At 31.6% G+C, this 26580-nt stretch overlaps 11 protein-coding genes across 21 annotated transcripts in view; 6 read left to right on the plus strand and 5 right to left on the minus strand.

Moving 5' to 3' along the window:
• The window catches only part of Akt (AKT serine/threonine protein kinase), a 49298-nt gene extending 48882 nt beyond the window's left edge, over positions 1–416 (minus strand). The window contains exon 1 of the mRNA XM_074243498.1: positions 275–416. Coding sequence (XP_074099599.1) covers positions 275–316 — 42 coding nt within the window. The 5' untranslated portion in view covers positions 317–416. The remainder of the gene's footprint in view (positions 1–274) is intronic.
• A 2133-nt stretch (positions 417–2549) lies between these two features.
• On the minus strand, positions 2550–6466 carry LOC141527826 (uncharacterized). Of its 6 annotated transcripts, none has more exons than XM_074243506.1 (5): positions 6368–6458; positions 6080–6220; positions 5779–6008; positions 4212–4576; positions 3376–4089 (listed from the first exon to the last, which is right to left on the minus strand). In XM_074243506.1, the coding sequence occupies exons 4-5, from the start codon at positions 4260–4262 to the stop codon at positions 3415–3417; spliced, it is 726 nt and encodes a 241-aa protein (XP_074099607.1). In that variant the 5' UTR covers positions 4263–4576; positions 5779–6008; positions 6080–6220; positions 6368–6458; the 3' UTR covers positions 3376–3414. The 6 variants fall into 6 exon arrangements, with proteins under 6 accessions (XP_074099609.1, XP_074099607.1, XP_074099611.1 ...); XM_074243510.1 differs by having other exon boundaries at positions 4212–4400; positions 4501–4576; positions 5779–6220; XM_074243508.1 differs by having other exon boundaries at positions 2550–4089; positions 5779–6220.
• LOC141527827 (uncharacterized) lies at positions 5236–9682 on the plus strand. Of its 2 annotated transcripts, XM_074243512.1 has the most exons (3): positions 8519–8657; positions 8732–8801; positions 9016–9681. In XM_074243512.1, exons 1-3 carry the CDS (start codon positions 8607–8609, stop codon positions 9510–9512), a joined length of 618 nt encoding a protein of 205 aa, XP_074099613.1. In that variant the 5' UTR covers positions 8519–8606; the 3' UTR covers positions 9513–9681. The 2 variants fall into 2 exon arrangements, with proteins under 2 accessions (XP_074099614.1, XP_074099613.1); XM_074243513.1 differs by lacking the exons at positions 8519–8657; positions 8732–8801 and adding an exon at positions 5236–5864 and having other exon boundaries at positions 9016–9682.
• On the minus strand, positions 7234–8306 carry LOC141527831 (uncharacterized). Its single transcript, XM_074243522.1, has 2 exons — positions 8165–8306; positions 7234–7689 (listed from the first exon to the last, which is right to left on the minus strand). The coding sequence occupies exons 1-2, from the start codon at positions 8213–8215 to the stop codon at positions 7258–7260; spliced, it is 483 nt and encodes a 160-aa protein (XP_074099623.1). The 5' UTR covers positions 8216–8306; the 3' UTR covers positions 7234–7257.
• A 704-nt stretch (positions 9683–10386) lies between the features above and the next one.
• On the minus strand, positions 10387–12690 carry LOC141527918 (uncharacterized). Of its 2 annotated transcripts, none has more exons than XM_074243669.1 (3): positions 10932–11454; positions 10787–10871; positions 10387–10637 (listed from the first exon to the last, which is right to left on the minus strand). In XM_074243669.1, exons 1-3 carry the CDS (start codon positions 10974–10976, stop codon positions 10438–10440), a joined length of 330 nt encoding a protein of 109 aa, XP_074099770.1. In that variant the 5' UTR covers positions 10977–11454; the 3' UTR covers positions 10387–10437. The 2 variants fall into 2 exon arrangements, with proteins under 2 accessions (XP_074099770.1, XP_074099769.1); XM_074243668.1 differs by adding an exon at positions 11528–12690 and having other exon boundaries at positions 10581–10637; positions 10787–11455.
• A 134-nt stretch (positions 12691–12824) lies between these two features.
• On the minus strand, positions 12825–14315 carry LOC141527919 (serine/threonine-protein phosphatase 5-like). Its single transcript, XM_074243670.1, has 5 exons — positions 14160–14315; positions 13752–13961; positions 13450–13603; positions 13284–13384; positions 12825–13221 (listed from the first exon to the last, which is right to left on the minus strand). Exons 1-5 carry the CDS (start codon positions 14178–14180, stop codon positions 12982–12984), a joined length of 726 nt encoding a protein of 241 aa, XP_074099771.1. The 5' UTR covers positions 14181–14315; the 3' UTR covers positions 12825–12981.
• A 544-nt stretch (positions 14316–14859) lies between these two features.
• On the plus strand, positions 14860–17780 carry LOC141527805 (uncharacterized). The gene is made up of 5 exons (XM_074243468.1): positions 14860–15852; positions 15929–16000; positions 16078–16167; positions 17495–17566; positions 17629–17780. The coding sequence occupies exons 1-5, from the start codon at positions 14860–14862 to the stop codon at positions 17728–17730; spliced, it is 1329 nt and encodes a 442-aa protein (XP_074099569.1). The 3' UTR covers positions 17731–17780.
• Positions 16164–17782, plus strand: LOC141527923 (uncharacterized). Its single transcript, XM_074243683.1, has one exon. It carries the CDS (start codon positions 16429–16431, stop codon positions 17386–17388), a length of 960 nt encoding a protein of 319 aa, XP_074099784.1. The 5' UTR covers positions 16164–16428; the 3' UTR covers positions 17389–17782.
• Positions 17783–17954: 172 nt separating this feature from the next.
• Positions 17955–19810, plus strand: LOC141527921 (uncharacterized). The gene is made up of 3 exons (XM_074243679.1): positions 17955–18062; positions 18120–19229; positions 19685–19810. Exon 2 carries the CDS (start codon positions 18127–18129, stop codon positions 19213–19215), a length of 1089 nt encoding a protein of 362 aa, XP_074099780.1. The 5' UTR covers positions 17955–18062; positions 18120–18126; the 3' UTR covers positions 19216–19229; positions 19685–19810.
• LOC141527922 (8-oxo-dGDP phosphatase NUDT18-like) lies at positions 19757–21503 on the plus strand. 2 transcript variants are annotated; one of them, XM_074243681.1, is made up of 5 exons: positions 19757–19895; positions 20087–20216; positions 20300–20843; positions 20920–21025; positions 21137–21503. In XM_074243681.1, the coding sequence occupies exons 2-5, from the start codon at positions 20108–20110 to the stop codon at positions 21374–21376; spliced, it is 999 nt and encodes a 332-aa protein (XP_074099782.1). In that variant the 5' UTR covers positions 19757–19895; positions 20087–20107; the 3' UTR covers positions 21377–21503. The 2 variants fall into 2 exon arrangements, with proteins under 2 accessions (XP_074099782.1, XP_074099781.1); XM_074243680.1 differs by having other exon boundaries at positions 19757–19891.
• Positions 21504–21937: 434 nt separating this feature from the next.
• Positions 21938–24853, plus strand: LOC141527947 (protein smoothened-like). 3 transcript variants are annotated; one of them, XM_074243722.1, is made up of 7 exons: positions 21938–22043; positions 22111–22311; positions 22404–23352; positions 23469–23646; positions 23724–23918; positions 24043–24095; positions 24611–24853. In XM_074243722.1, the coding sequence occupies exons 1-7, from the start codon at positions 22023–22025 to the stop codon at positions 24631–24633; spliced, it is 1620 nt and encodes a 539-aa protein (XP_074099823.1). In that variant the 5' UTR covers positions 21938–22022; the 3' UTR covers positions 24634–24853. The 3 variants fall into 3 exon arrangements, with proteins under 3 accessions (XP_074099823.1, XP_074099824.1, XP_074099822.1); XM_074243723.1 differs by lacking the exon at positions 24611–24853 and having other exon boundaries at positions 22404–23140; positions 23243–23352; positions 24043–24583; XM_074243721.1 differs by lacking the exon at positions 24611–24853 and having other exon boundaries at positions 24043–24583.
• The last annotated feature ends 1727 nt before the right edge of the window (positions 24854–26580 follow it).

A 26580-nucleotide genomic window follows, 5' to 3' on the forward strand; every position in this document is an offset into this window, starting at 1 on the left:
CTGAATATTGTGACTCAACTATTTATAGGCTGAACGTTTTGTGAAGAATAATTATAAATAATAAAAACAAGAATAATTAATAAATAATTATGATTTTTGTAATTGGAACCATGATTTTATTTTTTATTACTTTCAATTTCTGGAGTTTGGAATAATTTTTTTGTTATTTTGAATTTTTTTTTAAATTAATGAAAAAAAAATAACAACAAATATCAAAATTTTTAAAATTAACAGCTGACTGCTAAATTCAGTATTATTAAAAAAAAAATCTTACCTTTTCCAGGAAGTTGGATTTTCTTGAAGAAGACACCGCCATTTTGATGACACCCAGTCAACTCATCAGTGATTGTTTAGAAAAACTGTCAAATTAAATATTCACCACTCACCACTAGTAAAATTATACCACAAAACACTTGACAATTATTTTTATCACTCGTAAAAAAAAAAAAAAAAAAAAACACTTTAAGAAACAATTAAATTGGTAATAATGTATAAATGTCAACACAAAAAGGAAGAAAGCTCACTCTGGTACAAATTAGTTAAGCATTCAATGTTCAGTGTCCGGAATTATCACAATAATTATTTGTAATAGTATATTTTATTAGTAAAAAGTATTTACGCGTAATTTACGATAGATGTAAACAAAAATTTGACGAAGTAGTACCGGGAAAAACAATAACTACCGCCCGCGCGCTTTTGTCGGAAAGAATGGCGTCCAAAATGGCCGAAAAGTACTGCGCATGCGCTGTTATAGCAATGCAATTTTTTTTTTTTATTTATTTTAATTAAATTAATGATTTTTTTTTTCATAAAAATTAATGAAGCAGATGTTTAATAATTTTTTTAAAAAAAAAAAAAAAAAAAAAAAAAAATTAACCTTGTAGTTTATAAATTGTTATAATATAAATTATATTATAAATTTATAATTATTTATCAATTTTTTTTTAGTTTTTGAATATAATTATATTTAATTAATTTAAATTGATTGTAATTAAAAAAAATTTGCAGATACTTGGAGCCATACGATGTAAATTTCGGAACATTACGATACGAACGGCTGTAGCGCAGGACTAAACTTAAGCACTAATTCGAGTTTCAGCGCCTCTGGCGGCTAAAAATAAAAACTTTTTCCGGGCGCCAAATTCAAATTTCAAATTAAGAACAAAATATAAAATTACTAAATTAAAAAATGAAAATTAAATTAGCCGACGTTTAAAAATTTTTAGAATTATTTTTTTCATTCAAAAAATGATTACAAAAAAATATAAAATAAATTTAATTTGTAAATAAACATTAAAAAACTGCAAGTGTAATTTTTAAAAAATATTTTCTTGTTCCAATTTAATTATTAAAGATTAAAAAAATTAAATAAACGTCGGCTAGTTTTATTAGTATAATTAAAAAAAATAAATTACACATTTTTATTAAAAATGAAGAAGAAATTTATTTATTCTACAGAATTATTTTTAACGCTGAAGAAGTTCACCGAACCCGGGAGCCTCAATCGTCGTGGTAGGTTCCTGAAAATTATTGAAAGGGTCCTTTGGTAGTTCAAAATTTGGCATTCCATTATTCGGGAAAAATCCAGAAGGAAACGGCGGACGACCGTAGAACCCAGTCAGCGGGCAGTCAGCGACGCTGAAAATTGATTAGATGGACCAGAGGTAGGTATGTTGTAGTATGAAGCTGGTATTTGCCTGGAATTGGGGTAGCTAGGGAAGGGAGAGTACTGTGGTGTTTGATAATTTGAGTATCCTTGATAAGGAGCTGGGCTTGGGCAGTAGCAGTTGAAAGGTGGTTGCTGAGTCGGTGGTGTTGCTGAGCTGGAATTTAAAAATTTAAAAATTAATAAATCAATCTGATTTATAAATAATTTTAGGTCAGATTAACGTACCGTAAGGGCTGACAGCGCCACCAGAAGGGTAAGAATTGAAGTTGAAGCCATGGCCGTTCCTTATTTCACTGACGAGTTCTTAAAGAAAACGTTGTACTTGTAACGAATCACCAAGTCCCGATCGTTTTATACCCATTCCAGGCACACTCCGTTATCAGTTTCTTTGTTTAAAACAGACAAATTTGTCGCCCTCTAAGAACCGATCTGTCGAGGTTAGTCTTCTGCAGTGACGGTTCCTCCACATCACCACTCCTCACTTTTTCTATCGCCGCTTGCGTAGGGGCTTCTTATCAGCGCCTTGTATTTTTGCTCACTCTGATTGGTTGAAAAACACCAAAGTGGAGAAACCGCTCAAAGAAGATTCTTTTTTCAGAAGAAATTACCCCGCAGTGCAGCTCAAAAATTATTCTCTTCAAGGATCTTAATTCTCAGATTTTAAGCTAGAAATTTTTTTTTCATTGAATTTTGAGACGTAATTTTTTCCTGCAAAATTTAAATTGTAATAAAATAGTTTAAGAAATTAAAAAAAAAAAAAAAAAATACGCCGTACGTACCAAAGTATAAAAAGACCGAGTATTGAGCACAAGCTTATCAATTCAATAAGAAGCAGCGATGGTTACAAATAAAATTATATTAATTGTAACGCTTTTGCGGCTTTTACGGTAAAGTATATTTTATTTTTAATTATACTTACCGGGTTAAAAAATATTTTTATGATAAACTAATGAAACTTTCTTTGCAGACACTCGAGTCGAATCACCACGTCAGAACGAATTCGTAAGTACTTATGAAAATTAAAGTTCCGAGGTATCCTAGCGTGCATGTTGAGGGTGACAGAGAGACAACCAGCGAAGGAACAACAACCACCTCCACCAGCTCCACCAGCTTATAACCAACCACCGCCTCAATAATCAGGCCCCAATAGCCAAGCACCAATGCCATACCCCGGTTACGGTCAAGCATATCCCGGTTATGCTCCTCCACCTCCGTATGGAGGCTACCTGGGTTATCCTCCACCCTAATAATATCCAGGAGCCGGTTACTATCCCTACCTTGGATATCCTTCATACGGAACCCCACAGCCCAAGCCAAGAGAGTACCACGGTTCCAAGGAATCTGATAAGTCAATAGACTGACAGAAGGAGTGACAGTAATCGTCAGCTGGACTACGGACTTTTTAGAGCTAAATTGGGCACAGTTAAACACGACCGGCACACGACTAGCGAGGGGACTGCAACATATAATTCTTTCAAGCAGTCTTACTAACTTTAATCTACATTGATAGCCAAGATATATCAGTTAATAATTAATTAACTCACATGCTAAATCAAACAAATTTATGCAGCAGAAATTTATAAGTATTAAGTATTAAGGATTGTAAAAGTAGATTTTGGAAAGACTAAATAAATTTTCATCCATTAATTTAATTGTTAAATTTATTTTATTATCCACAACTTTGATAAAAAAAAAAAATTCATCCACTCAGAAAGATATTTTCTGAAAATTGAATTATAAAAAAATTACCAAGTTTTCCTGGAAGTAGTTGTGACTGATGTTCCTTCCCTGTTGATTTCGTGCTTAAAGTTAACAGGTCCAAACTTGAATCCAGCGCTACCGCTTAAACTTGTGGGAGGTTCGGTTGTTTTGTAATAAACAGTGTTTCCAGGAGCAGCGGTTGGTGTATCACAATCAACTGCGGGCTGCTTTGGCTCAATGGTGTGCTGGCCTAATTTCTTAGAGACATTGTTCATGGTGTCCGTGTTCTGAGACTTTCCGTTGAACGGCTTTGGAATCTGAGTAGGGTTGCTGGGGTTTCTGTAATACCAAGATGGATCGTTGAAGAATCCACTGAAAGATGCTGGTATTTGGTCGAAAGTCGAAAATCCGCCAAAATCAGATCTGTGATTAAAAGAAGACTCTCCAAAAGCAGATCCTAAATTAAATCCAGTTAATTCAATATTTGGCACCGGGATGCGGTAGTATGGATATGGAGCACTGTCCGCAGGTCCGCTGTTGAGCGAAAAACCGGTTCCTGGGTTTTGGGCTAGTCCGTCGTAATTTTCATTATTTTTTGGGCGCACAGCTGTGTCGCCGGGGTGAATGTCACCTTCTTGGGGTTGACATTGACAATTTCTTTGAATATTTTGTTGGTAAGTAAGATACTCTGATAATGGTGTCATTGCATGTGAATAAAACTGTAGAAAAAATTTAGATGATATTTATAAATTAATTTAATAACACAGATAAATTTTTTTATAATTTTTTATTACAATTAATTAAATTATTGTAAAAAAATTCTTAATAATAATAAACTTACCGCCTGAGTCGCAACTGCCAATAAAATAGCAAGAATTTTTGTAGAAGCCATTCCTATTTCACCTTACTAAGTCGCTGAAGAAATTCAACTGTGACAAAATATTCCAGCTCAATCTTTTTATACTTAATTTCAAAATCGGCACTTCCATTTGTCTTTGTTCTTGAACAATGATCAATCAAGAGTACGGAACTATTGTCAAAAATTCCTAGATTAGTTTTATCTTCCTAGCGGTATTCCCGACAATTATTAAAAAATCATTTTTGTAATTTCCTGATAATTTACAAAAGACCTTTGTTCTTTGTCTGCTTGTTACCCCTAGCGACATCTGGTGAGTGAAATCAAAAGTAACCGCATGTTTAAGGATTCTGAAACAAAAATAATGAGTTTATTATTATTATTATAATACAAAGTTAATAATTTTTGTATCAAGAATTTTTAATTTTTGTTTGATATTTTTTATTCAGTTTGTACTTTTGCTACAAACTAACCTAACTTTTTTTGTTGAATTAATTTGAAGAAAATTATTTACAAAAAAGAATTTTGAGTTAATTATTAAAGAATAAATGCATTTTCTGAACTTTTTATTTTTTTATAAGATCATTAAATACTTTTAAAGTATGTGGAGGTAGAAATTTAATTTTTGAGAAGATATCTTTAGAGTTTTTTGATCAAGAAACTTATTTCAGATTAAAAAAAATAAATAAATAAAATAAAATAAAATTATTGTTAATTTTTTAAAATAAATTGATTTTAAAATTAATAAGTAAAAAATCAAAGAAAAAAAAAAAACACGTGTGGCACTCGGGGACTGCCACGGTAAAGCTATTGCATAGCTTTTTTTATCAACTTATGCAATTATAATTATTTGTTTATTTTATTCATGCAGTATTAAGCTATTTTTTTTTCTTTGATATTAATTTAAGTTACACTTTTTGAGCGTGGTGACCGATAAGAAAACAAATTTTTTTCTTTTATTGAATAAATGAGAAGTTAATATTGTTCAAAATATTTTTATTATCTTATAATACATGTAGGTTATTCTGTAATTTTTATCATTGAAACTATAGGTTTATGGTAACTGAAATAAGAAACATAAGTTTAAGACTTGATATCCTCTAAATATCTGGAAAATACCCGTCAATGGTGGTCCCATATTTTGTTGTGGATTCTTGTGGATCATTATTCATTTTCAAATTCAATTTTTCCGAAAGAAAAGTTGTCAACCGCTCTAATTTTTTATCAGCGAAGTTGATGTTGAAATCGCCAGCGAAGATAAGTGGAAATTTATTACCATTTGTACCAAGTATTTTCGACCCATCTTCAGTGTACTCCAGTAAAGTGCGATGAATAAAATACTCTACCTCGTCCAATTTTGGATTCGGAGAAATGTAAATTGCTATCATGACTATGTGTAGGCCATTTCTAAGTTTGCATAAGCACGCACAAATATCTCCAACAAATGAGCGCCTAACATTAACATCGCTAACGTGTGCAATATTTATTTCAATATTCGGAGTCATAATATTAGTAACATTATTATTATTATTTTGGTAAATAGCTACCCCACCTTTTGGAACAGTACCTCGTTTGAATTGAACAATACAATTGAAATTAGGTATTTCAATCGGATTATCATGCGTCATGCAAGTTTTGGTAAGAATTAACACATTTGTTTGTCTCGTAACTGAATCTTGTAAATCGTATTTGTATTTTTATTTTTTTTTTTTTGTATTTTTTATTTATGCCCTTTGACGTTCACAATTTCTTTTTCTTTTCAGCTCTTTAAGTATTTCTTCTCTATAAAACGAAAATAGCTAGGTATAAATAATAGGTATAAATAATTAGGTATAAATAGTGTAATTACACACCAAAACAATTATTCATTCAAAAAATTTGAACAAAAAAAACGATATTTTTAAGAGTTTGATCATCGGATTTCGCGCGATGAACATTTATATAGATATAAAATATCATATATACTTTCTCTGTGCGGCATTAATTTGTATTACCTATACACAAAAAACAAAGGTACTAAATTAAGATCGCTCATGTTAATATCAAATAATTTTAGGTTATTTTTATAGCAGTATTATATATAAATTCAAAAAATACTGCATTTGTGATTATAATAAAATTTATGTATATAGAGTACTCACTCATTTTCTTTCACTATTTTTTCATCACTTTCTTCATTAATAAATGCACTTTGTTTATTCATATTCAAAACAATTTGTACACAAATTTTACGCGTACAGCTATTCACTGTTGTACATAGATGATAGATACCTATACAGTGTATAGACTCTACACGCATACGTATAGTCGCACGTACACAAACACCGTGCCGAAGTCTACCGAACTGAAACGACGTTAGACGATTGTTAGGTTTTTTTCGTTACGGAATTTCTTGGTTCGGTCGCCGCGCTCAAAGCCCGCGATAAAAGCTATGCAATAGCTTAAAAATACTTGTAAAAAATTGCAGGTATAATTTTTCAAATTTTCTACAGGTGAAAATTTTTTTTTTCTAATTTTTTAAAAATTATTTTTCAATAAAATAAATTATAAATCTTTTAAAATGTCGGCTAATTTAATTTTCATAAGTTAGCCGACATTCAAAATTTTTTTCTATTCATTTCAATAATTAAATTGAAAGAGAAAAAATATTTTTAAAAAATTGCATGTATAATTTTAAAAATTTTCTACATTTGAAATTTTTTTTAAAATAATTTTTCAATAAAATAAATTATTAAAATTTTTAAATGTCGGCTAACACTTAATTTTCTTAAGAATTAATAGTAACAAAAAGAACAATTTAAAATGAATTATAATGGATATTTATTTATAATATTTGACATACAATCGGAGCAGTTAATAGACAATAGTAATTAAATAAGCATTGATGAGTTTATAGGCAAAATTTGGACTCTTTTACAAAAAAAAAAAAAAAAAAAAAAAAAAAAAAAAAAAGTCTCAAAATTGAACCTACAAGCAAAAAGTAGAAAAAGTATTGAAATCCTGTTAAATCAAAATAATTATAAAAATTTATTTATGGCCATTCACTCCTTTCAATTACGGTAGATGAGGTGCCTTCGTAAGTAGTGTCGCGATCGTAAGGAATTTTCAACCACGAGTATCCTAATATACTGTGCTGGAGATCGTAGTGCTCATTTGTTGCGTTGTTCCATTTTTTATCCTCAAATTTGTGAGCTCCATAGGGTGCCTTCCTCCTATTGTTCCTACCGCGCGATGCTGGTCGATTTGTTGGTTGATAGCCTCCTCGGTTTTGCTGTGGTGGTGGTGGTGGTGGTGGTGGTGCTTGGTAAGCCGGGTAGTTTTGCGGTGGTGGTCCTTGATATTGCGCTGCTGGATATTGCATTGGTGGTCCTGGATATTGCGGTGGTGGTCCTTGATACATCGGGTAGCTTTGATATGGCGGTGGTTGATAATAACCACCAGGTCCTTGAGGATGCGAATAGATCTTCGAAAAAAATTTCACCATTAATTTTTATTTCAATTTTTTTCAACCAAGAATTTATTCCTATTCAATTGATAATTTAATTAAATAAAAAAATTTATTAAAATTAATTTAGGAGGTATATCATTAATTAAAATTATGAAACTCAAGTTAGCGCAGACGTCTGAAAATTTTAAGAGTTTGTTTTTTTATTGAAAATCATTAAAAAAAAAAATTTTTTTTTAAAACGTCATGTGTAAAAAAATTTTAAAAACTAAAAGTGCAATTTTTTTTTAAATATCTTTTTGTTATAATTTAATAAATTAAAAAGATCGGATAACTTCAATGACATTGAAATTAGTTGTCACTTGATAATTTTTTAATTTTCTTTAGAAAAAAAATTTGTTTTAAAAAATTGACAAGAAATTTTAAAAAATTAAAAATGTTAATTTTAAAGCTAAATTAAATGTCAAAATTTTAAAATAAACAATTAACTTACCGCATGAGCCGAAAGAACCACCAAAGTGGCAAAAATAGTAGCACTGACCATTTTTGAAAAGTTTTCGGATTAACTTCAAATTGAAAGTACTCGCACTAAACACTTGCTCGTCTTTTTATTCATATCCTTAATCTAAAAATTCTTTTGTTCTTAAAATTTAACTTCAAGTCATTAGCAGACAATAGATTCTCAAAAATTGGAATTACCACCGATAAAAAATACATCGCCATTTTGATAATTATAATCCATCAAAAAATTCTATTGTTCTTCACTATCTGGCGAATAAAAAAATTCAACGTTATCTTTCACACACGGGAATTCTGTAATTCAATAAAATCAAAACTAAAAATCAGAACTAAAAATTTTTCTTTGTCTCAAATGCGTATAAAAGACTGACGCGTAAAACAGTTTTTGTTTATTATCTGCAACAGGGTTTTCAAACATGGCCGCTACCATGATTCTTGCTATTTGCATGGCGCTTGCTACCAATGCAGTGAGTTAATTAACTAAAATTTCTAACCTCAACTTGTCAATAATTTTTTTAATTGTTAATTTAATTTTTTATAGGTTTATTCGCATGCCAAACCTCAATATCAACGACAGGTTGATGGGGGTCCTCAAGGAAATGCGTTACCAAGTAATTTTTAATAATTTAAAAATCAGCTGTTTTTGAATAATTAATTTTTTATAAATAATTCTTTGGAACAAATTTATTTGTTAAAGAAAATTAAAAATTTGCTGACAGCTGAATTAAATGTCATAAATTTTCCTATAAAAATTTATCTAATTTAATTAATCAATAAAATTAATAAAAAATATTTCTAATTTGTAAATTTTTAATTACATTAAAGAAGTCGTGGATTTAATGAGACGAGCAACAGCACAATCAAATAATAATCAAGCAGGACCTTCAATGAATCAAGAAAATAATATGAACGATCAAAGACCAGCTCAGAGTCCAGCTGGAGATAATGATTATAGTAAAGAACCTGTTGCAAACCCAGGAAACGGTTATGCTACAAGTCCAAGTTATCCTCAAGGACCAGCAGGTTACACAGCACCTTATTCATGGGGCGGCTATCCAAACTATGGTTACCAACCAAATCCTTGGGGTGGATATCCAAACTACGGATATCAACCAGCTCCAAACTATAATGCTCCTGACAATAGTCAATCGGAACACAGTGGTTTTCATCAAGTTCAAACTAAAAAAATTGATGATAAAATTAAGGATTCTCATACTCTCGGCCTCGATGTCTTCGGAGTACATCTCGGACATGGTCAGCTTAATCATCAGATCACCAGAAAGGGACAAGAAGTTACGACTACCTACGAACATGCCTGGTAAGCGATTTCAAGTGTGGAAGGCTGAATCAAATGCAGTAACAAGGCTACAGATTCTCCAAAAAAATTCATTTTTTTAATGAAATTTTAGAATTAATATATAAATTTTTGTTCTAAAAATGTTCACTTTGATAATCAATAAATTCATTATTAAATATAATTATGTTTGTCTTATTTTACGTGCTCAAAGGTAAAAGAGCTTAATAAATTAGCTAAGATTTAATAGAGATTTGTGGTGAAAGGGCGTAAAAAAAAAATTTATTTTAAAATTGTCTGAAACGTAAAAATCTGTGAAAAAAAAAAAAAAAAAAAAAATTGGTATCCTAAAGCTATAAAAGGGCGTATCTCAAGACAAACGCCCTTTCAGTTTTTTAAAAAAAGGCTCAAGTTTTTTTGATAATTAAATATCAATAGCTTCACTTGAAGAATATAAAAATTATTTTTTTATTTTTTTTTAACAAGAAATTTTGTTCTAAAAAATTACTCTTATAAAATTGGATTTTTAATCTATTAAAATTCCAACATGTCAATTTTTTTTTTGCCACAATTTATTTGTCAAAAAAATTATTAAAAATTTGCTAAATTAATTTTCATTTTTTTTTTTTTTATTATAAATTAAATTTTTTTTTTTAAATTAACTCCAAAAAAATTAATTCAAGAAAAAAAAATCTTGAATAAAAAGTTTTTTTTACTATTTTTTTTTTCTTGATAATTAAAAATTATTTTTTTGGTTTAACAATTTTTCTTATCGAGATATTATTTTTTAAATTAAAAATATTTTATTCAAATAAAATTGAATTGTAAAAATTTTTGCAAGAAGAATTTTTTTCTTTTGGGATAATTTAATAAAAAAACAAAATTTAAGTTTAAAATGATAATTGTAAATTTATTGAGGCGTTTAAAATATTATTTCATAATTAAATTAACAATTATTTTTTGAAGTAATTGACAGTATGTGTCGTCTGGGATTCTTTAGTTGTTTCACCGGTAGTGAATATATTGATATCCCCGAAAAATGGAATGCGAGGAATGGTAGATTTCGAATTAATGTTCTCCGTTGAACGGGTATGATTCGACTCAGTAGATCCGTGACCTGCTCTTTGTTGCCATTCATTCATTTCGTAGTTCGCTGTAAATAAATTATTAAAAATTCATCAATTATTTTTTTTTTAACAAATAATTTATTTATGTCTACGTGTGTAATAAATTAGCTTAATTATAATTAATTTTATTAATAAAAAAAAAAAAAAAAAAAAAAAAAAAAAAAAAAATACAAACATCCTGGATTGTAGCCGTTGTAGCCGTCATAGCCGTCATAGCCACTGTATTGAACAATTGGCTGCGTGACAGCTTGTGAAAATATCTTAAAAAAAAGTTAATCAAAATTAAAAAATTAAATGAAATAAAAAAAAAAAAAACTTACCGCAGCAAATACCATTAAGGTAGCAAGAATTGTTAGCTTAGCCATAGCTTCTATTCAATCCACCAACTAGCTTGTAAGGTCAATAAATTTGCACTGTGACAAATTTTTGGAGCCCGGTCTTTTTTATTTTAATTGCAAACAATGAAATTTTATTCAATTAATTCACTTTATTGTTCACTCCCAAAGACAAAAGATTTTTAGAAAAATCCCGTCGTTAGTTTATCTATCGTGGAATTCCCCGTTTGAAAGCGTCATTGTGCTTTGTCAAATTTTTCGGGACGATAATTAAAGATTAATTATTTAAGTACAAGGTCAATTGAGACAAAAGAATTGTCAAAAATTATTATTGTAAATTTTATGGATCTTTTGTGACGGATTTTTTTTTTTTTTTTATCAATTATCAAAATTATAAATTTACTAAACCTTTAAATTTCTCAAGTTTAATTTTTTAATTTCAATAATTTCTAGCCCTGCAATAATTTTTAATAACTTTTTTTTAGTAATTAAAAATTTCTTCATTTAACCTGCAATAAAAATAAAATTTAAAAAAAATAAATTCAGAAAAAATATAATTTATTAACCTTACTGTACTTAACTCATAATTAACAAAAAAATACTTTAATTTAATAAAAATGGTGGGCCTGTGGCCATAATTCTGTTCTGATAAACTGCAGCGGTGACAAACCGAAGAATAATCCCGGAATAAATTGGAAATCTCATTCTAAACTCCTTCGACAGAAGAACCATGACTATTTTTTCCGTGCAAGAATATTTGACAAAAGATTCAGCGAGGAGATCCGAAACTTTGGCACTGACTTTGTTGTCGTAGTCAACAACACGGTAGCCGAGCATTTTAAAAATTTCCCCCTCGCATTTCTTCGCAAAGCAGTGCAAGTCTCTGAAAGAAGAAATAACTCGCTGATTAGCGGGGGAAGAAACAAGCTTGCACATTTTAAGCCTGACAATTTCCCTGACCAGGCAGTAAACAATGTTCCTGAACAATTGCATAAGATAGACCAGCTTGGGATCCATGAATTTCATCCTATCAGTGTAAATCTCCAGGACTGTTTTTTGCTCGTACATCTTGTTGATGTCTTCTTCGGAAATCGTCAAGTCTATTTCCAAGGTAGCTTCGTCGATAAACAGCTGGATGCCAAATAGATGACTCTGGTGCTTCGGGTACTCTATCAAGAACTTAATCATCTTCTTCGCCCGGAAAATCTGGTTATCTAGCTTGCCTTTTTGGTAGTAATTCCTGAATGCGTCCTGGATTATGCAGTCGTACATGTCGAAGTCAGTTGGATTGCTCATCAGCTTAAAATCATTGTGCAGGATCACTTTTACCAGGTCAAGGTTCTCATTTCTTACAGCGTGTCTTAGAATCTGGAGATTGAAAACTGTGTCGTCGCTCAGCACCTCCGGGTACATTTTAAGCATCAAGACTATTATTTGATGGCTGCTGTGAATCACTGACTTGTAAAATAGTTGCTGTTTTATGTCATGCCACTGCGGCAAGGTTGCTAATTCTATTATTTTTGATCTTATGGCGGCTAAATTGTCTGCTTCTATTTCTTCTAACATGTTTAAGTATATTTGGTATGGATTTTTTGAATCCATTATTTAAATAAATTTATTATTAATTATTTTGCTTCATTAATTGTTAAAGAAACAAGAAACTGGGACTTGTTTACTTTCGGATGACAAAATGGCGGGCCTTAGGGTAGTTTACATGTAAAATGTCGGAAGAAATGGTTACGGGTTTTGCCAACAGATGGCGATATATGTAACCTTTTAAAAAATTTCTTTAAACTCATTAATTAGAATATTAAAATAATAAATTTTTAATTCATCAAAATAATTAAAAAAAAAAAAAAAAAAAATTAAAAACTGCAATAAAGAAATGATTAACAATTTTATTATTTAAAATTTACCACACTATTAATAAAAAATGTATTTAAAGGTATAAAGGTGCTTAAATAAAATTACTAGGTGCACAAGCAGCGTCATAATATTTTTCTAATCTCCTTAAATCGCCTAAAAACCCTAAAAACTACGTTTTGCCTTTCTTGAACCGCTGACGCGCCTGCGCTTTGCTGTACTTCGGATGCTTTTCGCTCTGCTTGTCAGTCTCTTCGCTCTTGTCATCTTGCTTGGAATTTTCCTCGAGCAAGTCGAACGGCGGTTCCAACAACGATTTTCTCTGACATTTAACAAAGTATCTGAACCCTTTGGCGATTCCGAACCCGATCATCGCTATTGATATAGTCAGCAGCGCCATCAACAGCGGATGCTGCAGTTTATATATAATTAATTATTTTGTAATTTATTTAAAAAAGTTTTATAAATTCTTACGGTCAAAGTCGGTTTGTTGGTGAACACATAATCGGCTATGACAACTATTACGCCTAAAATAATTCCGATTCCAGCTCCCAGCCACGGAATTTGTTGATCAGCTGATGTTAATTAAATATTTATTTATTAATTTAATTTAATTTAATTTAATAGAGTCAAAAAATACCTCTTTGGTCTTTGATTAATGATCTAGATGCTTTGTTGATCGCTTCCATTATATCTGGATCGTTTGGTTGCAAAGATAATGCTTGTCTGTAAGAATGCAGTGCGTCGTCAAACCTAAATGTATAGAATTCGACTTCTGCTTTGCGGTAATAGCCCTGCAATTTTTTTTTTTTTTTTTTTTTTTTTTTTTTAATTAAAAAAATTAATTTGTAAAATCTATAAGCGCAATTTTTTAAAATATTTTTTAGTTTTAATTTAAGAAATTAAAAATAATCAAAAAATTATTATTATAAAATTATGTACCTTGGTCCAATCTGGCTTCAATTTTATGGTCATCATAGCATCTTCCATTGCAAAATGATACTGCTGCATTTTTAAAAACACGAAAGACCGGTTGCTGTACAAAGAGTAATTGCTAGGATTTATTTTAATTGCATGTGTGTAATGAAACATTGCTTCAGGATATTTTTGCTGTCGGACACAATTGTTTCCATCTTCTTTTAATTTTTGGACCTGGAAAAAATAATTTATTTATTTATTTCATAAAATTTTCAATGTCATTAAATTTCTGATTTTTTTTTTTTTTTTTTTTTTAATTTTATTTATTATTAATAATTAAATTTCATTAAAAAAAAAAAAAAAAAAAAAAAAAAAAATGAAAAAAAACATCTGATGAGTGACAGAAAAATTTTTCAATAAAAAGTAACTTACCTTATCTTCTTCTTCAGACATTTTTATAAATAAATATTTAAATAACTTTATTCCAACAAAAATATAATTAGTTTAATTAGAAAAAACACGTGGTTAAATTATTAATTATTTGTTGATAATTTTTTTAGTAAAACTGCAAGATGACAGTCATCTGTCTGGATAAAAATACAGACATGCGCGCTGAGGTTTGTTTACTGCGCTTGCGCGAGAAATATGGCTGCTGCGCGGGAAATTCGTATGAAAATTAAGTTGACCGACATTTAAAAATTTAAATAATTTATTTTATTAAAAAATTTAGCAATAAAAAAATTTTTTTTTAAATTGCACGTATAGTTTTTAAAATTTTTAACATGTAGAATTTTTTTAAAACAATTTTTCAATAAAATAAATTATAAAAATTTTCAGATGTCAGCTGATTTGTCATAAATTTTTAATAATGTTTATTAATCACTAAAACACTCTTAAAAAAAAATATTTATTAAAGAAAAAAGCCAGTCATAGCGCTAGCTATCAGAACCATAAAAAAACATAGTTCCTGTCATGAATCCCTCCGAAATTTCCTAACATTTAATCGCATTAGCGTCACGGATTAATAATAGATAAGTCAAATAAAATGACATTTCAAACAAAGGGTGTTTTATGAACCAAATATTAAGCTGTCAAGAAGAATCTTTCTTTCCCTGCGAAGCATTTATCAAAAATGGTGGTGATAGACAACTTATCAAAGTCAGACATCCAGCTTCTGAGGTTGATGAGTTCGATGTATAAATTGTTTGGACTTGCGCCAATTTCGATGCTAGAGTTTCCGATTTACCGGAACCACAAGAAAGATATCGGAGTGGAATTTTCTCCAAGTTCCTCAGCATTGATCATAAACTCAATCGGGCTGCTGATCTTGCTGCCGTTCGAAGTGTTCTACCTTTACGGGAAGTTCACCCAAGAGTATCACGAAGAATCGCACCTGCGCTACCACTTCGACATCTTTTTCCGGATCAACGTGATCTCCATCCAGATTATCCTGATCCTGATCTTCAGCATCAAGCGCCAGGAGATTGCAGCGATTTTGAACAGCCTGCTGTTCTTCGAGAGTGATCTGGTGAGAAACCTGAGGGACCTGGACCAGCTGCACACTGGACAACACCAGCACCTGGCAGTCTTGATAGCTTACCTGCTGATTAGCTCGGTGCTGATGTTCAACAAGCTGATGGTCCAAGACACTCTGCAGGCTGTCGTCAACGTGCTCCCAAAGTTTGCTATCAGGAACCTGATGATCCAGTACACGATTCTGCTAATTTTCATCAAGAAGAAGTACTTCAGCTTGAACGAGTCGCTGCTGGTGCTGACGAACCGTAGCGGCCAAATGTGCTATCCTTTTATTTCTGTTTTTGATCCTCCGTCGGAGGAAACTGTCCTCGACTATGTGGTCTTTATTAGGAAGACTTACTCCAGCTTGAGCGGAATCAGCAACAGCATTGCACAATTCTACTCTATTCCCATGCTGGTTTCGTTGGTGTACTACTTCTTAGGCGCTGTTTATGTTGGATACCTCTTTGTGTCCTCCATTGGGGATTATTTGGTTGATAAAACTGGAGGAGGAAAGATCCCTGATTGCATTGATCATGTGCTCCTTTTTATAATGTGTATTTATCCTACTATTATTCTGGCTAATTCTGTCACGGCTATTTATGAAGAAGTAAGTTATTAAAATTTGTTAAATTTTAAGGTAAAAGAGCGCATAAAAAAAAATTATATACTTATTAAAATTACAGATGAAAAGAACAACCAAGATAATTTACCAATTAACTTCAGTGTATGCCAAACATACCGGAATATCATATGAGGTAATTTTTTTTTTTTTTTTTTTTTTTTTTTTTTTTCCATTTTCACTTGACACAATTTTAACCACTAACACTTCCAGCTAGAACAATTTTCCATGGAATTATTTCATCAAGACGTCTCCTTTACAGCCTTCGAAATGGTTCCTTTGGACAACAGTCGGCTGACTTCAGTAAGTATCAACATTTAGATTGTAAAATAAAAATTAAATTAAATGTAAACTTTTAGGTATTCAGTATAATGCTCACCTATATAATTATCCTGTTTCAATCAGATGACAAACAAGGCGTTGACCGTCAAGAATTTATTAAAAATTAATCCGATAATTATAGTGTTTTAGAATGACCTAAAAGGCCGCCCATAAATCAAATTAAAAAACCGATAGATTAGTAATCTATCAGCACCTCGAAGGAGCAGATAGCTTTTCCGCAAAATGAAGAACCTTCTAAAGTTTTTAAACTCCCAAAAAACTTCCGTCAGCTTCATAGTAACATTCTTCAAAATCTTCGGCCTCGCGCCCTTTGAAGTAGTGTTTCCCAATTCGGAGCAGAAAATATTCCTGCGCTCTTCAATCAAAGACCAGGTGTACAGTTTTCTGCTGTCGATCCCCTGCGTAGCGTTGCTGATCAGGCTGGTGGTGAACTATAGCACAATCATGCCTAAATTGGTGCTGAGAAAGTTGGTGACGATCAACCTGTCCTGGATCTCGTCGGTAATTTTGTGGTACTACTGCTTCAACCACCAGAAGATCATCAGAATTTTAAACGACCTTCTGGACTTCGAGCAGGACTTAATCAGCCAGTTCAACAGGTCAGTTTCTCGTCGCAATACCAGAAACTACGAAATCGTATCATTTATTACAGAAGTGGTCCTGATGATTCTCCAGGTGATACCTTTCGTTTTTGAAGCCGTGGCTTCTAACGACTGGTGGTTCGTAATAATGGTGCTGTCTGGATTCATCATCAACATCCTGATGCTCCAGCACACCATTCTGGTGCACTACGTCAACAAAAGGCTGAATTACACCAACGAGCTGCTTTTGTTGCTGGTTGAAAATCATGGATGCAGCGATTTGATCTTCGTCAAAAGCTCAACGCACAATGAACTCATCCTCAGGACTATAACTTTGCTGAGACAGCACCAGAGGAGGCTACTTGTCATCTTCAAGGACTTGACAGACTTCTTTGAATGGCCCATCTTGCTGACTATTATTATTTTCTGCATCAGACTCATTCTCTACTCCTACAAATTTGCAAAGCGAGTCATTTTCTTCAACCAAGATATTCCTCTGATATCCTTTATCTGCGAGCCCACGACTATGGTCAAGGAAATTTTCATCATCGTAATTTTTACCAACCAGATGACTCTGATCACCAGTGAGGCTAGTAACTAGCCATTTCTAATCCTAAATCTTGCCGTAGGAATTTTTTCTATGAAAAATTCCGACTTAAAAATCATTTTCTTTGTTCCAATTGAGGTTATGTTTTGTTTTCTTACAGACAAAGAAGACTGGAGAGATTATTTTCGAGGTTATGGATGCTTACTCAACCCACGGAGGGATACAATCTCAGGTAATTATTTTTAATAATTTTTTAAACTTTCATTTACACCTTAAAATTATTTTTTTTTTGAGCTGAAACAATTTGCAATAGAAGTTCTGCACAGAAAAATACCGGACTCCATTTTTGGGCTTTTTAAAATCAATGGCGGTCTTGTTACAGCCGTAAGAAATTAATATTTTATCAATTAAATGATATTTAAATTTTAATAAAATTTTTTTCAGATCACCGCTTCAGTGATCACATATTTGGTGATCCTCGTTCAGTTCAATTACAATTTGGACGTAATTGACGCTTAAAGTTATGCAATAAAAATTTAATTTATAATTTAAATTAATTTTTTTCTTACATTGAATTTTTAAGTTGAATTTAGAAATAACTAATTTTCTCCCCTCTGAAATTTTTAAGATAAGGATAACGTATCTGAAAATTAAGGTATTGTTTTCTGATTTAACTTTCGAATAGATAAAACATATCAGTAATGACTCCGACGCGACAAAAGTAACAGGTAAACAAAATATTTTTTATTAAGAGCAATAAGATTTTAAAAGTATTAATTTTTTAGGAACAAAATGGCGAGTTCATTTTATCTAAAAGTCAACTTGATAGAAGCAGTTGAAAAATCACAGACGGACTTGCTCAAAAAAATAGTTTCATCGATGATAATAACCTCGCATCCGCAATGGCAAAGCGACAATGGCTACGAATTTCTCCGTGCATTGGTCAGAAAAAATTTGTCTGCATTAACCGAGGTAATTTTGTTGAAGAACCCGGATGTTAATAGTTTTGAAGATTTAGACAATCCGACGCCTTTGCAAATAGCGGTGAAGAATCAAAATTTGATAATTGTCAGGCTTCTTATTCAAAATGGCGCAGATGTGAACCCTAAAGCTCGAGAATCTGCGAATCCTCCGCTCGCTATTGCCTACAAAAGCCTTTATTTGCTGGAAAAAGAGAAGGAAGTTTATCAAAGATTAAAAGTTGAAAGCCAATCTTTGCCTTTTTCCGCAGAAATCATCAGCGGAGTGATGAAGCGTCGCTGTTTTATCAACGACCGGTTGTTTGAAAATGCGCAGGAAATTTTTGAATTACTGCTGAGGCACGGCGCTAGTGTCAACGTTAAATATGGCGGAAAGAAGAATCTTCTTATTGACGCGGTCAGGTATCGGGACACCATTTTCATAAAAATGATCTTAGAAAATTATCGGCCGGATTTTAATGTCACTTTTGAGAAAAACTGCTGGCTGTTCGACGTGATTTTGAGCGAGAAATACTTGAATAAAATTTCTAAGGAGGTTTCGTATAATTTGTACGAGTTCAAGTTTAATATCAATGAAGTTGTCAAGATCTTTGTCCGCCATATTGTTAAGCTAGAGAGTATGAAGGCTCTGAAGTTGTCTGAGGGAAATGAAAGAGCCATTTCTATGATCGATAAGATTGTGTTTTATAGGAACAAGTGCAGGGAAGAAGTTTCTAAAATGAAGAACGATTATTTTTATGTTAATCCAGATTTGTGTGTTTATAGTATTTTAGTTTCTAACCTTAGTTTAGTGGAGTCTGTTAGTAGTGAGGTTATGGAAGAAGTCAAGTCCAAGGAGTTTAAATTCGAGTATCCGATTTATGCAAATGATCTTATTGAACGCTTATTGTTAATTATTTAGGAACGAAGTAAAGGGTGTGAAAATATTTGAATTAATTTTTAAAAACTAATTTCTTTAAATAATTTTAGATAATAAAAATATTAATCTATTTATAAAATTAGAAAATTTTTTAATTTATAATTAGTATTAATATATTGTATCATAAATAATTAAAATTGTAAAAAGTAAAGATGAAACTAATATTGTAACGCTCTAATTTTTTTTATCACTAATTAGAGAGCGTTTATTATTATTATTATTATTATTATTATTATTATTATTTAATAATTAATAACTTTCAATAACTATTTACGATAAAATAATGTATTAAATAATAAATTTTTGTATAAATATTTAAAAAAAAAAAAATAATTGTTTTAGATAAAATTGAAAATTTTTTTTTAATTTTTACAATTAAAATTTTTTTGAAAAATAAAAGAAGAAATAAATATTATTTGATAAAATTAAATTTTTTCCCGCTTATAAATAGCAAGAATTAAAAAAATAAAAGAAAGTATCGTTACGGATCGCGTATATAACATATGATACAGCGCGTAGATGTGAAAGATGTAGTTAAATCTCGTAAATGTAAAATATATCTAAGGTATAAAAGTCGTGATGACCTAGAATGCAACAAACTATCAAGTTAAGAGAAAAAGGCATGAAAGAAACTCAGAGCACACCTGTGTAGCTAACTGTACGTACGTATTGTAAATAAATTTATCGATGTGTGCGCTCGTTGAATTTTAAGTAGGAAAAGCCGAAAGGAATGTGAAGTAATATAACTACGATCTTGCTAACAATATTATCAGACACCTGTCAGAGTTACCTAGCTAATGTCGACTCTGTTATTGTTCAGTGATTTATTTTAAATGATTTGTTGTTTTGACAGTGAAAATAAAATAGTTCAAAAATGCCGGATAGTATTGAAGAAAATATTCGACGGGTTTTAGGAGGATTTAAATTGGATGATGGAGAAGAAATTTGTGATTATCCTCTGGGACAGCAGAATGAAATTATTGGTAGCTATTTTTTTTTTTTTATCTATCTATTTTTAATTGTGGAAATTTTAATTTTATAAAATAAATCCCGGAATAATTTCCAGAAACAAAAGGAATAAAACCAACATCAACCTCCAATTACTTGCCAATATGTCAAAAAACAGTCACCTACATAGTAGCAACAGTAATAATAAACGACAAAGATCAAGTGCTGATGATTCAAGAAGCAAAGGCATCCTGTGCCGGAAAATGGTACTTACCTGCTGGCAGAGTCCAGCCGAATGAGTCGCTGATAGCAGCAGTGAAGCGGGAAGTTCTGGAAGAAACCGGGTTGACGATGGAGCCCAAGTCGTTGCTGATGGTCGAGTGTGCCAGCGGTTCTTGGTTCAGGTTCGTCATGCTCGGTGATGTCACCGGCGGAGTACTCAAGACACCCGACCAAGCTGACCAAGAGTCCTTGCAAGCGTCGTGGGTCAGCAATGTTGATGATTTATCGCTTAGATCAACTGATATCTTGCCTCTGATCCAGCGTGCTAGGGATCACAAGAGTGGAGGTAATCCACCTTGGCATTTACCTCTGCTGCCAGTTGAAAAATCTTGGAGCAAACTTGTCATACGGCTTATTGTCTGTATAAAAAGAAAAGCTACGTAAGTTTTTTTTTTTTTTTTTTTTTAATTGTTTTGATAATTAAATTGAAAATTTTACTTGAATAATTTTTTTTAGCAATCGGATGCATGTTTTGATATCGGAAAAAAATTATTTACATTTACCGATTTGTGAAATTAATCCAAGCAAGAATTTACATTCAACTTTACATAAATTTATGGTGGTAAGTCCCAAAAAAAAAATTTTTTTTTTTTTAATAGTAATTAATTACTTTTTTTTTTTTTTTTTTTGTAATAATTAATTAATTTTTTTATTAAAATTTTTCTTCAAAAAGGAAATTTTTGGCGACAATGTAGCTCAACACAGACCTCATGGATTATTATCAGTAGAATACAGCGGAGAACAACCAGGCGACGGTGTTTGCTTCACAATACTAGTGTCATTCCGTCCAGCTCTTGAAGAAGTTCCTATCATGGGGAAATATATCTGGCATGAAGTCAGCAAAAATATTGCTGAGTTAATTGCTACGAGGTTACCTCGCAATATGGCTATACCATTGAATGTTGTTCGCTGATTGATTTTTATATACAAACATCCACCTGGAATTTTTTTATTGTCTAGTTTTGTAATAAGTTATTAATTGTATTAATTTTTTAAGCGGTAGAAAATAAGCCAAAAATTTCCTTGATCAAACAAAAGAATTTTTTTTTTTTTAATATATAAGTAATTTTTAATCCTTTTGTTTCTTCAGCTATAATTTAAGTTTTTAGATTAAGTTAATTCATTAAAAAAAAAAAAAAAAAAAAAAAAAAAAAAAAAGGATTAATTTTAAGTACTTATTGTTGAAAATTTTTAATTATATTATAAACTTGTAAAAATAAAATTAATTTTTTTTGTAGATACTAATAAACAGTAATTGAAAAAAAAAAATTTTTTTTTTAATTATTTAAACTTTCCAAAAAAAAAAAAAAAAAAAAATTATTAAAATGATGAAAATCCAAACATACCACAAAAGATAAAATCTTATGAGTTAAATATACATTTTTCAATACTCACCAATTCTTAGAACCCAATAAATTGCTATAGTCTTTGTATAATCCCAAAATTAACTTCTACATTACAGTAAGTATACTTTTGAGCAGTTAATACTCTCGTAAAAGTCAGTATAGCGCTGTCGGCCGGTAAAAACACTTGTTGACTGTTTGGGACACTCCAAAAAAATGGATTTTCACTATTCCAAAGTAAAATATAAATTATAAATTATTACAAATAATAATTATTAATAAAACAATTTTTTTACCTATTTAGATTGTCTGGATTGTATTAATTGTAGCAATAACTAAAGTGACGACCGATGATATTGGTGAAATTTTTAAAACGAAGGACTACATAAGATTCATGAAATGTGTCCAGATGAAAACTCCTGACTGTCTGACTGTTACCTTGCCGTATTCCATGAGTAGCAATGGGATTGTTGAAAAATACTATAAGACAGAAGATGAAATTCAGGTAATTAATATTTTTGATCTAAAAAAATTTTATTTAATTTTTTAAAATAAAAAAATTCTTTAATTTAAAAAAACTAACTTGATTTTTTTTAGACAAAATTGTACGAGCTGCAAGCATCCTTGCAATACATCCCGCAATGCTGGAAAGTAGTGCAACCATTGCTGTGCATGATCTTCCGTCCTCAGTGTCTGAACGACCACGTGGAGCTTCCATCCCAGGAAATGTGCCGAAGAATAGAAGAGCCCTGCAGGATCGTCTTCGAGGATCTCATGTGGCCCGAGTTCATAAACTGCAGTAACAGGGATCTCTTCCCGCAGCAGAACAACCAGCCGCACCTCCCAGTGGACTTTGACTCTTCAAGTTTTTGCTTAGCACCGCTGGTGCGGACCAACGATACCCGCATTACAATCGAAGGACTCGAAGGCTGCGGCTTTCCCTGCAGAAACGCTCTCTTCAGCGAATCCAAGCACTGGGAAACCCACCAGCTGATCTTCTGGTCAGCCATTTTCTGCGTTTGCTTCAACTTGGTCGCGACCTTGACGTTCCTGATCAACTGGCCAGCTGGAACCCACTCAGACCGCGCTATTTTTTACATCAACTGCTGCTTCCTGGCCTCTTGCATCGGGTGGCTTCTCCAATTCACCGGCATCAGGGAGGAGATTGTCTGCCGCCCGGATAACACTCTGAGAATCGCTGAGCCTACTGGAGATAGCTCAGCTTGCATTGCAGTCTTTGTTTTGATTTATTTCTCTCTTCTTGCTGCCATCATCTGGTTCGGAATTCTCATCTTCATCTGGTTCATGAGGTTCGACGAGACTGCGCCTAAAAAGTATGATATTAAGTCTCTTTGGTTTCATCTTGTTGCTTGGGGGATTCCCGCTTCTTCTACGACTTTAATTATTGAGTTTTTGGATGTTATTGATGCAAATAGTATGACTGGAATTTGCTTTGTTGGATATCGACATTTTTATTTGCTTCATCATTTTGTCTTTCTTCCGTTTTTTATGGTTGCTCTTGCTGCAGCAGGATATATTATTGCAGGTTTGAATTTTTTAAATATATTTATTTTACAAGTATTTGAAAATAAAATAATTTTTGTAATAAAAATCTAAAAAAATTATCTATTAATTTTACTAACTAATTGTCATAATTTTCAGACTCCAATTGGAGTATAGAAACTCCACCAAAAGATAAAAAGTCCCAACGCATGCCAATTTCCAAAATAATATACTTGTCGCTTCCCGTATTACTGGCAGTTTTTGTCGCATTTATTTGCCATGTATGGGAAGGAATAAAGTTGCCCCAGTACATTGAGGACTTTAAAAGCTATATTATGTAAGTATAATTTTTATTTATAATTAATAACTTAAAAAAAAAAAAACTATTAGTACTTACAGTTTTGTTGTTTTTAGATGCTCAATTTTGAACAGAATGTCAGAGGCGATAAGAAGCAATCTCGAAATGGACTCCAAGTGTGAATTAAAATCCAGCCCAGATGTTGTGAAGCTCCATTTGCAAATATTGACACATTTCTTTGCTGGAATTTGTATGTCGCTGTTTATTTTCGAAAAGCGCTCGCTTTATTTGTGGAGAAGTTTCTTCCGGCGGTAAATTATTTTTTTCAATTATGATTATTTAATTAATTAATTATTCAATAAAATGAATTATTAAAATTTTTAAATGTCGGCTAAGTTAATTTTCATTAATTTAAAAATTTTTTTATTCTTACAGGATATTTGAAAGAAAATCAAATAATGAAAATCTTGACGACGGAATGGAAGTAGGTCAGGAAATGTTATCCCTGAGAAGTAGATTTAACAGTTAGATATTAAATTGTACAAATAATGAATTGTCGATAGTAATTAAATTAGCTTAATTATACCTGTAAATAATTTATTTTTAAAAGTAGATTGTTAGGAAATTATTTAAATAGTTGATAAAAAATTTTTAGTCAGTGATTTAATTTTTGTTTTGGAGCATAATAGAAAAAAAGCTGACATTTGACATTTTTTTTTTTTTTTTTTTTTTTTTCAAGCTGTGTCAAAAAAATTTAATTGTACAAAAATAATTTGTCAGGTATCAACTGATTTTATTTTTATAAAAATCAATTATTATAATTAATAATTTTACCTCTATTAAAAAGCGCTTCCATCATTGTCAAATTTTATCGGGTGAAAATAAAAAAAATGTTTTTAATTTGTACAAAAATTGACGGATTGAAATAATTATTATATTATAATTAAAAAGGTTAATATTTAAATAAAATTAATAATTTTAAATTTCTAAAATTATTTTCTAGAAAAAAATACAATAATTAATTAAAATCGACAATTTATATCATGCGAATGCAGCGCCGCGGCCTTGAAACACACTGCCATGTGCAAAAACAAAATGGGGGCGGTTGAATCGAAGACAGGTAGAAAAATTACTACAGTGCGGGCTTTTATAACAAACTATGAATGAAAATGGAAAAAGGTGGAAACGTTTTTATTTTGTTTGAAAAATATTGATTAAAATAAAATCTTATTTATTGAAAAAAAAATTACATTTCTTCTTTAATAAATTTAAAAATCTAAATAAAATTTATATTCACCAACAAAACCATAAAAAACAAACCCAATAATAATAATAATAATAATAATAATAATAACCAAAAATCACCTTCCCAGCGTTTTAATCAAAATTAATTCCTCAGGATTAAAAAACTCGACCAAATTTCTACAAAACCTCTCTGGCAACTCGCGAAAAATCCTTTCCAGAATTTTCTGCGCAGCCTCCCTGAGGTCCTTGTACCCTTGCGCACGCTCCAGTTTATAAACAAGCATATTCCCGTACAAGGGAAAGTTTACAGTCAACATTTCCACGTCCTTGTTAGAAAGCTTCTTCATTTTTCTCATTTTTCTAGCAATGAGCCCGAGGGGTTTTTCGAGAAAGTCAAAACAGCTTAATCCAGTCAAGGGATCGCAGGAGCTCTTCATCATCTGAATTTCTTCCTCGCACTTTTCGCTAAACTGTAGATCTTGACTAATCACATCAAAATTACTGGAGGAAACATAAAACTCAGCAATTATTAATTTAACAATGTGTTGCTGGATGATAAAGCAGCACTTTTCCGAGGAATTAACATCAACGGGGAGCTGGTTCTTCCTGTCAAGAAGATTGACATCGCAGCCAGCGTCAAGGAGCTTCTGGAGCACCTCAGGGTTGCCATTCTCCATGGCGAGATGAAGAGCAGTGCGGTTGGTCTCGTCCCGGTTATCCAGCTTGATGGTCGGGTTCTTCAGCAAGATCTCCATGGTTTGTTGATTGCACTTGAATTTGTGCTTGGAGATAACACAAGCTTTAAGAGGAAAAGTGACCTGGCCTTTGCTAACAGTTACCTTGTTGATGTTAGCGCCGCTGTCCACCAGGAGCTGGGTCATCAGCGCGTTGTCATACCTGAGGGCCGCGAGCAGCGGCAAGGTGTGCGGAAAAACCTCGTGCTGGTTGTTGACAGCTGCTCCTTTTTTTATCAAAAACCTAGCGACCTCCTGGGCGTTCATTTCAGCTGCCATCTCCAGCGGCGTGTGGTTCATTTTAAAAACAGCTGACTCGTAGCGCTTCTGGTTGACATTTGCGCCAGCTATCACTAGTTTTTCTACGAACTTCAAGCTCCGCATGTGCACAGCGGAAAATATCACCGGGCCCATGTCCTTCGTGCTGAGAGACACGTCCGCTTTTTTCGCTAGCAGGTAGTCCACCAAGTCCTCGTCAGAAAATCTTATCGCCATGTTCAGGATCGTCACCTGGATCGTTGTGCTCCGGTCAACTTCGTAAGTGTAGTAGCATTTGTAATACTTACGGCTGAAATTCACCACTGTGTTCACTGATAGCTGACGGGACTGCACTCGTCGACGGACTTGCTCGTAGTCCAGCTCACCCAGGAGCTTCATTTGCTTCAAATGCACTTCCTCGTCCATCATTTTTATTTATGACATTAAAGTTGTCACTTCACAATTTTTTTATTATTTTATTTAGCCAAAAAATTGCATTTTTTATTTTTAAAAATTTTTACGTGTCATAATTTATTTGATAAAAATTAAGTTAGCCGACATTTAAAAATTAAAAAAATTTTTTTTAATTTAATTTGTAAAAAACATGAAAAACTTTAAGTGTTATTTAAAAAAAATTTTTTTTTAAATTAAAAACGTCGGCTAACTTTAGTATTATATTTATTATTTACAAAAATCTTAAAATTATTTATATTTTATCTTTTTTACATGGTTTTAA

Source organism: Cotesia typhae, unplaced genomic scaffold (genome assembly GCF_013202065.1).
Source record: "Cotesia typhae breed Kobodo isofemale line unplaced genomic scaffold, CoteBio_Ctyphae contig_413, whole genome shotgun sequence".
Taxonomy (NCBI): Eukaryota; Metazoa; Arthropoda; class Insecta; order Hymenoptera; family Braconidae; genus Cotesia; species Cotesia typhae.

Bases quoted from the DNA above. Each gene is read 5' to 3' on its own strand.
- LOC141527919 (XM_074243670.1), bottom strand. From the start codon at position 14,180: ATGTCTGAAGAAGAAGATAAG. The intron at 13,962-14,159 runs GTAAGTTACTTT...TATTTTTTCCAG, and splicing joins TGTCTGAAGAAGAAGATAAG to GTCCAAAAATTAAAAGAAGA. The intron at 13,222-13,283 runs GTAAGAATTTAT...TATAAACTGCAG, and splicing joins CCAACAAACCGACTTTGACC to CATCCGCTGTTGATGGCGCT.
- LOC141527923 (XM_074243683.1), top strand. From the start codon at position 16,429: ATGAAGAACCTTCTAAAGTTTTTAAACTCCCAAAAAACTTCCGTCAGC.
- LOC141527805 (XM_074243468.1), top strand. From the start codon at position 14,860: ATGGTGGTGATAGACAACTTATCAAAGTCAGACATCCAGCTTCTGAGG. The intron at 15,853-15,928 runs GTAAGTTATTAA...TTAAAATTACAG, and splicing joins TCACGGCTATTTATGAAGAA to ATGAAAAGAACAACCAAGAT. The intron at 16,001-16,077 runs GTAATTTTTTTT...TAACACTTCCAG, and splicing joins ATACCGGAATATCATATGAG to CTAGAACAATTTTCCATGGA.
- LOC141527921 (XM_074243679.1), top strand. From the start codon at position 18,127: ATGGCGAGTTCATTTTATCTAAAAGTCAACTTGATAGAAGCAGTTGAA.
- LOC141527918 (XM_074243668.1), bottom strand. From the start codon at position 12,548: ATGGATTCAAAAAATCCATACCAAATATACTTAAACATGTTAGAAGAA.
- LOC141527831 (XM_074243522.1), bottom strand. From the start codon at position 8,215: ATGGTCAGTGCTACTATTTTTGCCACTTTGGTGGTTCTTTCGGCTCAT. The intron at 7,690-8,164 runs GTAAGTTAATTG...TTTTTTTCGAAG, and splicing joins TGGTTCTTTCGGCTCATGCG to ATCTATTCGCATCCTCAAGG.
- LOC141527947 (XM_074243721.1), top strand. From the start codon at position 22,023: ATGGATTTTCACTATTCCAAA. The intron at 23,353-23,468 runs GTTTGAATTTTT...CATAATTTTCAG, and splicing joins AGCAGGATATATTATTGCAG to ACTCCAATTGGAGTATAGAA. The intron at 23,919-24,042 runs GTAAATTATTTT...TTATTCTTACAG, and splicing joins TGGAGAAGTTTCTTCCGGCG to GATATTTGAAAGAAAATCAA.
- LOC141527827 (XM_074243512.1), top strand. From the start codon at position 8,607: ATGGCCGCTACCATGATTCTTGCTATTTGCATGGCGCTTGCTACCAAT. The intron at 8,658-8,731 runs GTGAGTTAATTA...AATTTTTTATAG, and splicing joins TGGCGCTTGCTACCAATGCA to GTTTATTCGCATGCCAAACC. The intron at 8,802-9,015 runs GTAATTTTTAAT...ATTACATTAAAG, and splicing joins TCAAGGAAATGCGTTACCAA to AAGTCGTGGATTTAATGAGA.
- LOC141527826 (XM_074243508.1), bottom strand. From the start codon at position 4,262: ATGGCTTCTACAAAAATTCTTGCTATTTTATTGGCAGTTGCGACTCAG. The intron at 4,090-4,211 runs GTAAGTTTATTA...TTTTTTCTACAG, and splicing joins TGGCAGTTGCGACTCAGGCG to TTTTATTCACATGCAATGAC.
- LOC141527922 (XM_074243681.1), top strand. From the start codon at position 20,108: ATGCCGGATAGTATTGAAGAAAATATTCGACGGGTTTTAGGAGGATTT. The intron at 20,217-20,299 runs GTAGCTATTTTT...AATAATTTCCAG, and splicing joins ACAGCAGAATGAAATTATTG to AAACAAAAGGAATAAAACCA. The intron at 21,026-21,136 runs GTAAGTCCCAAA...TTCTTCAAAAAG, and splicing joins CTTTACATAAATTTATGGTG to GAAATTTTTGGCGACAATGT.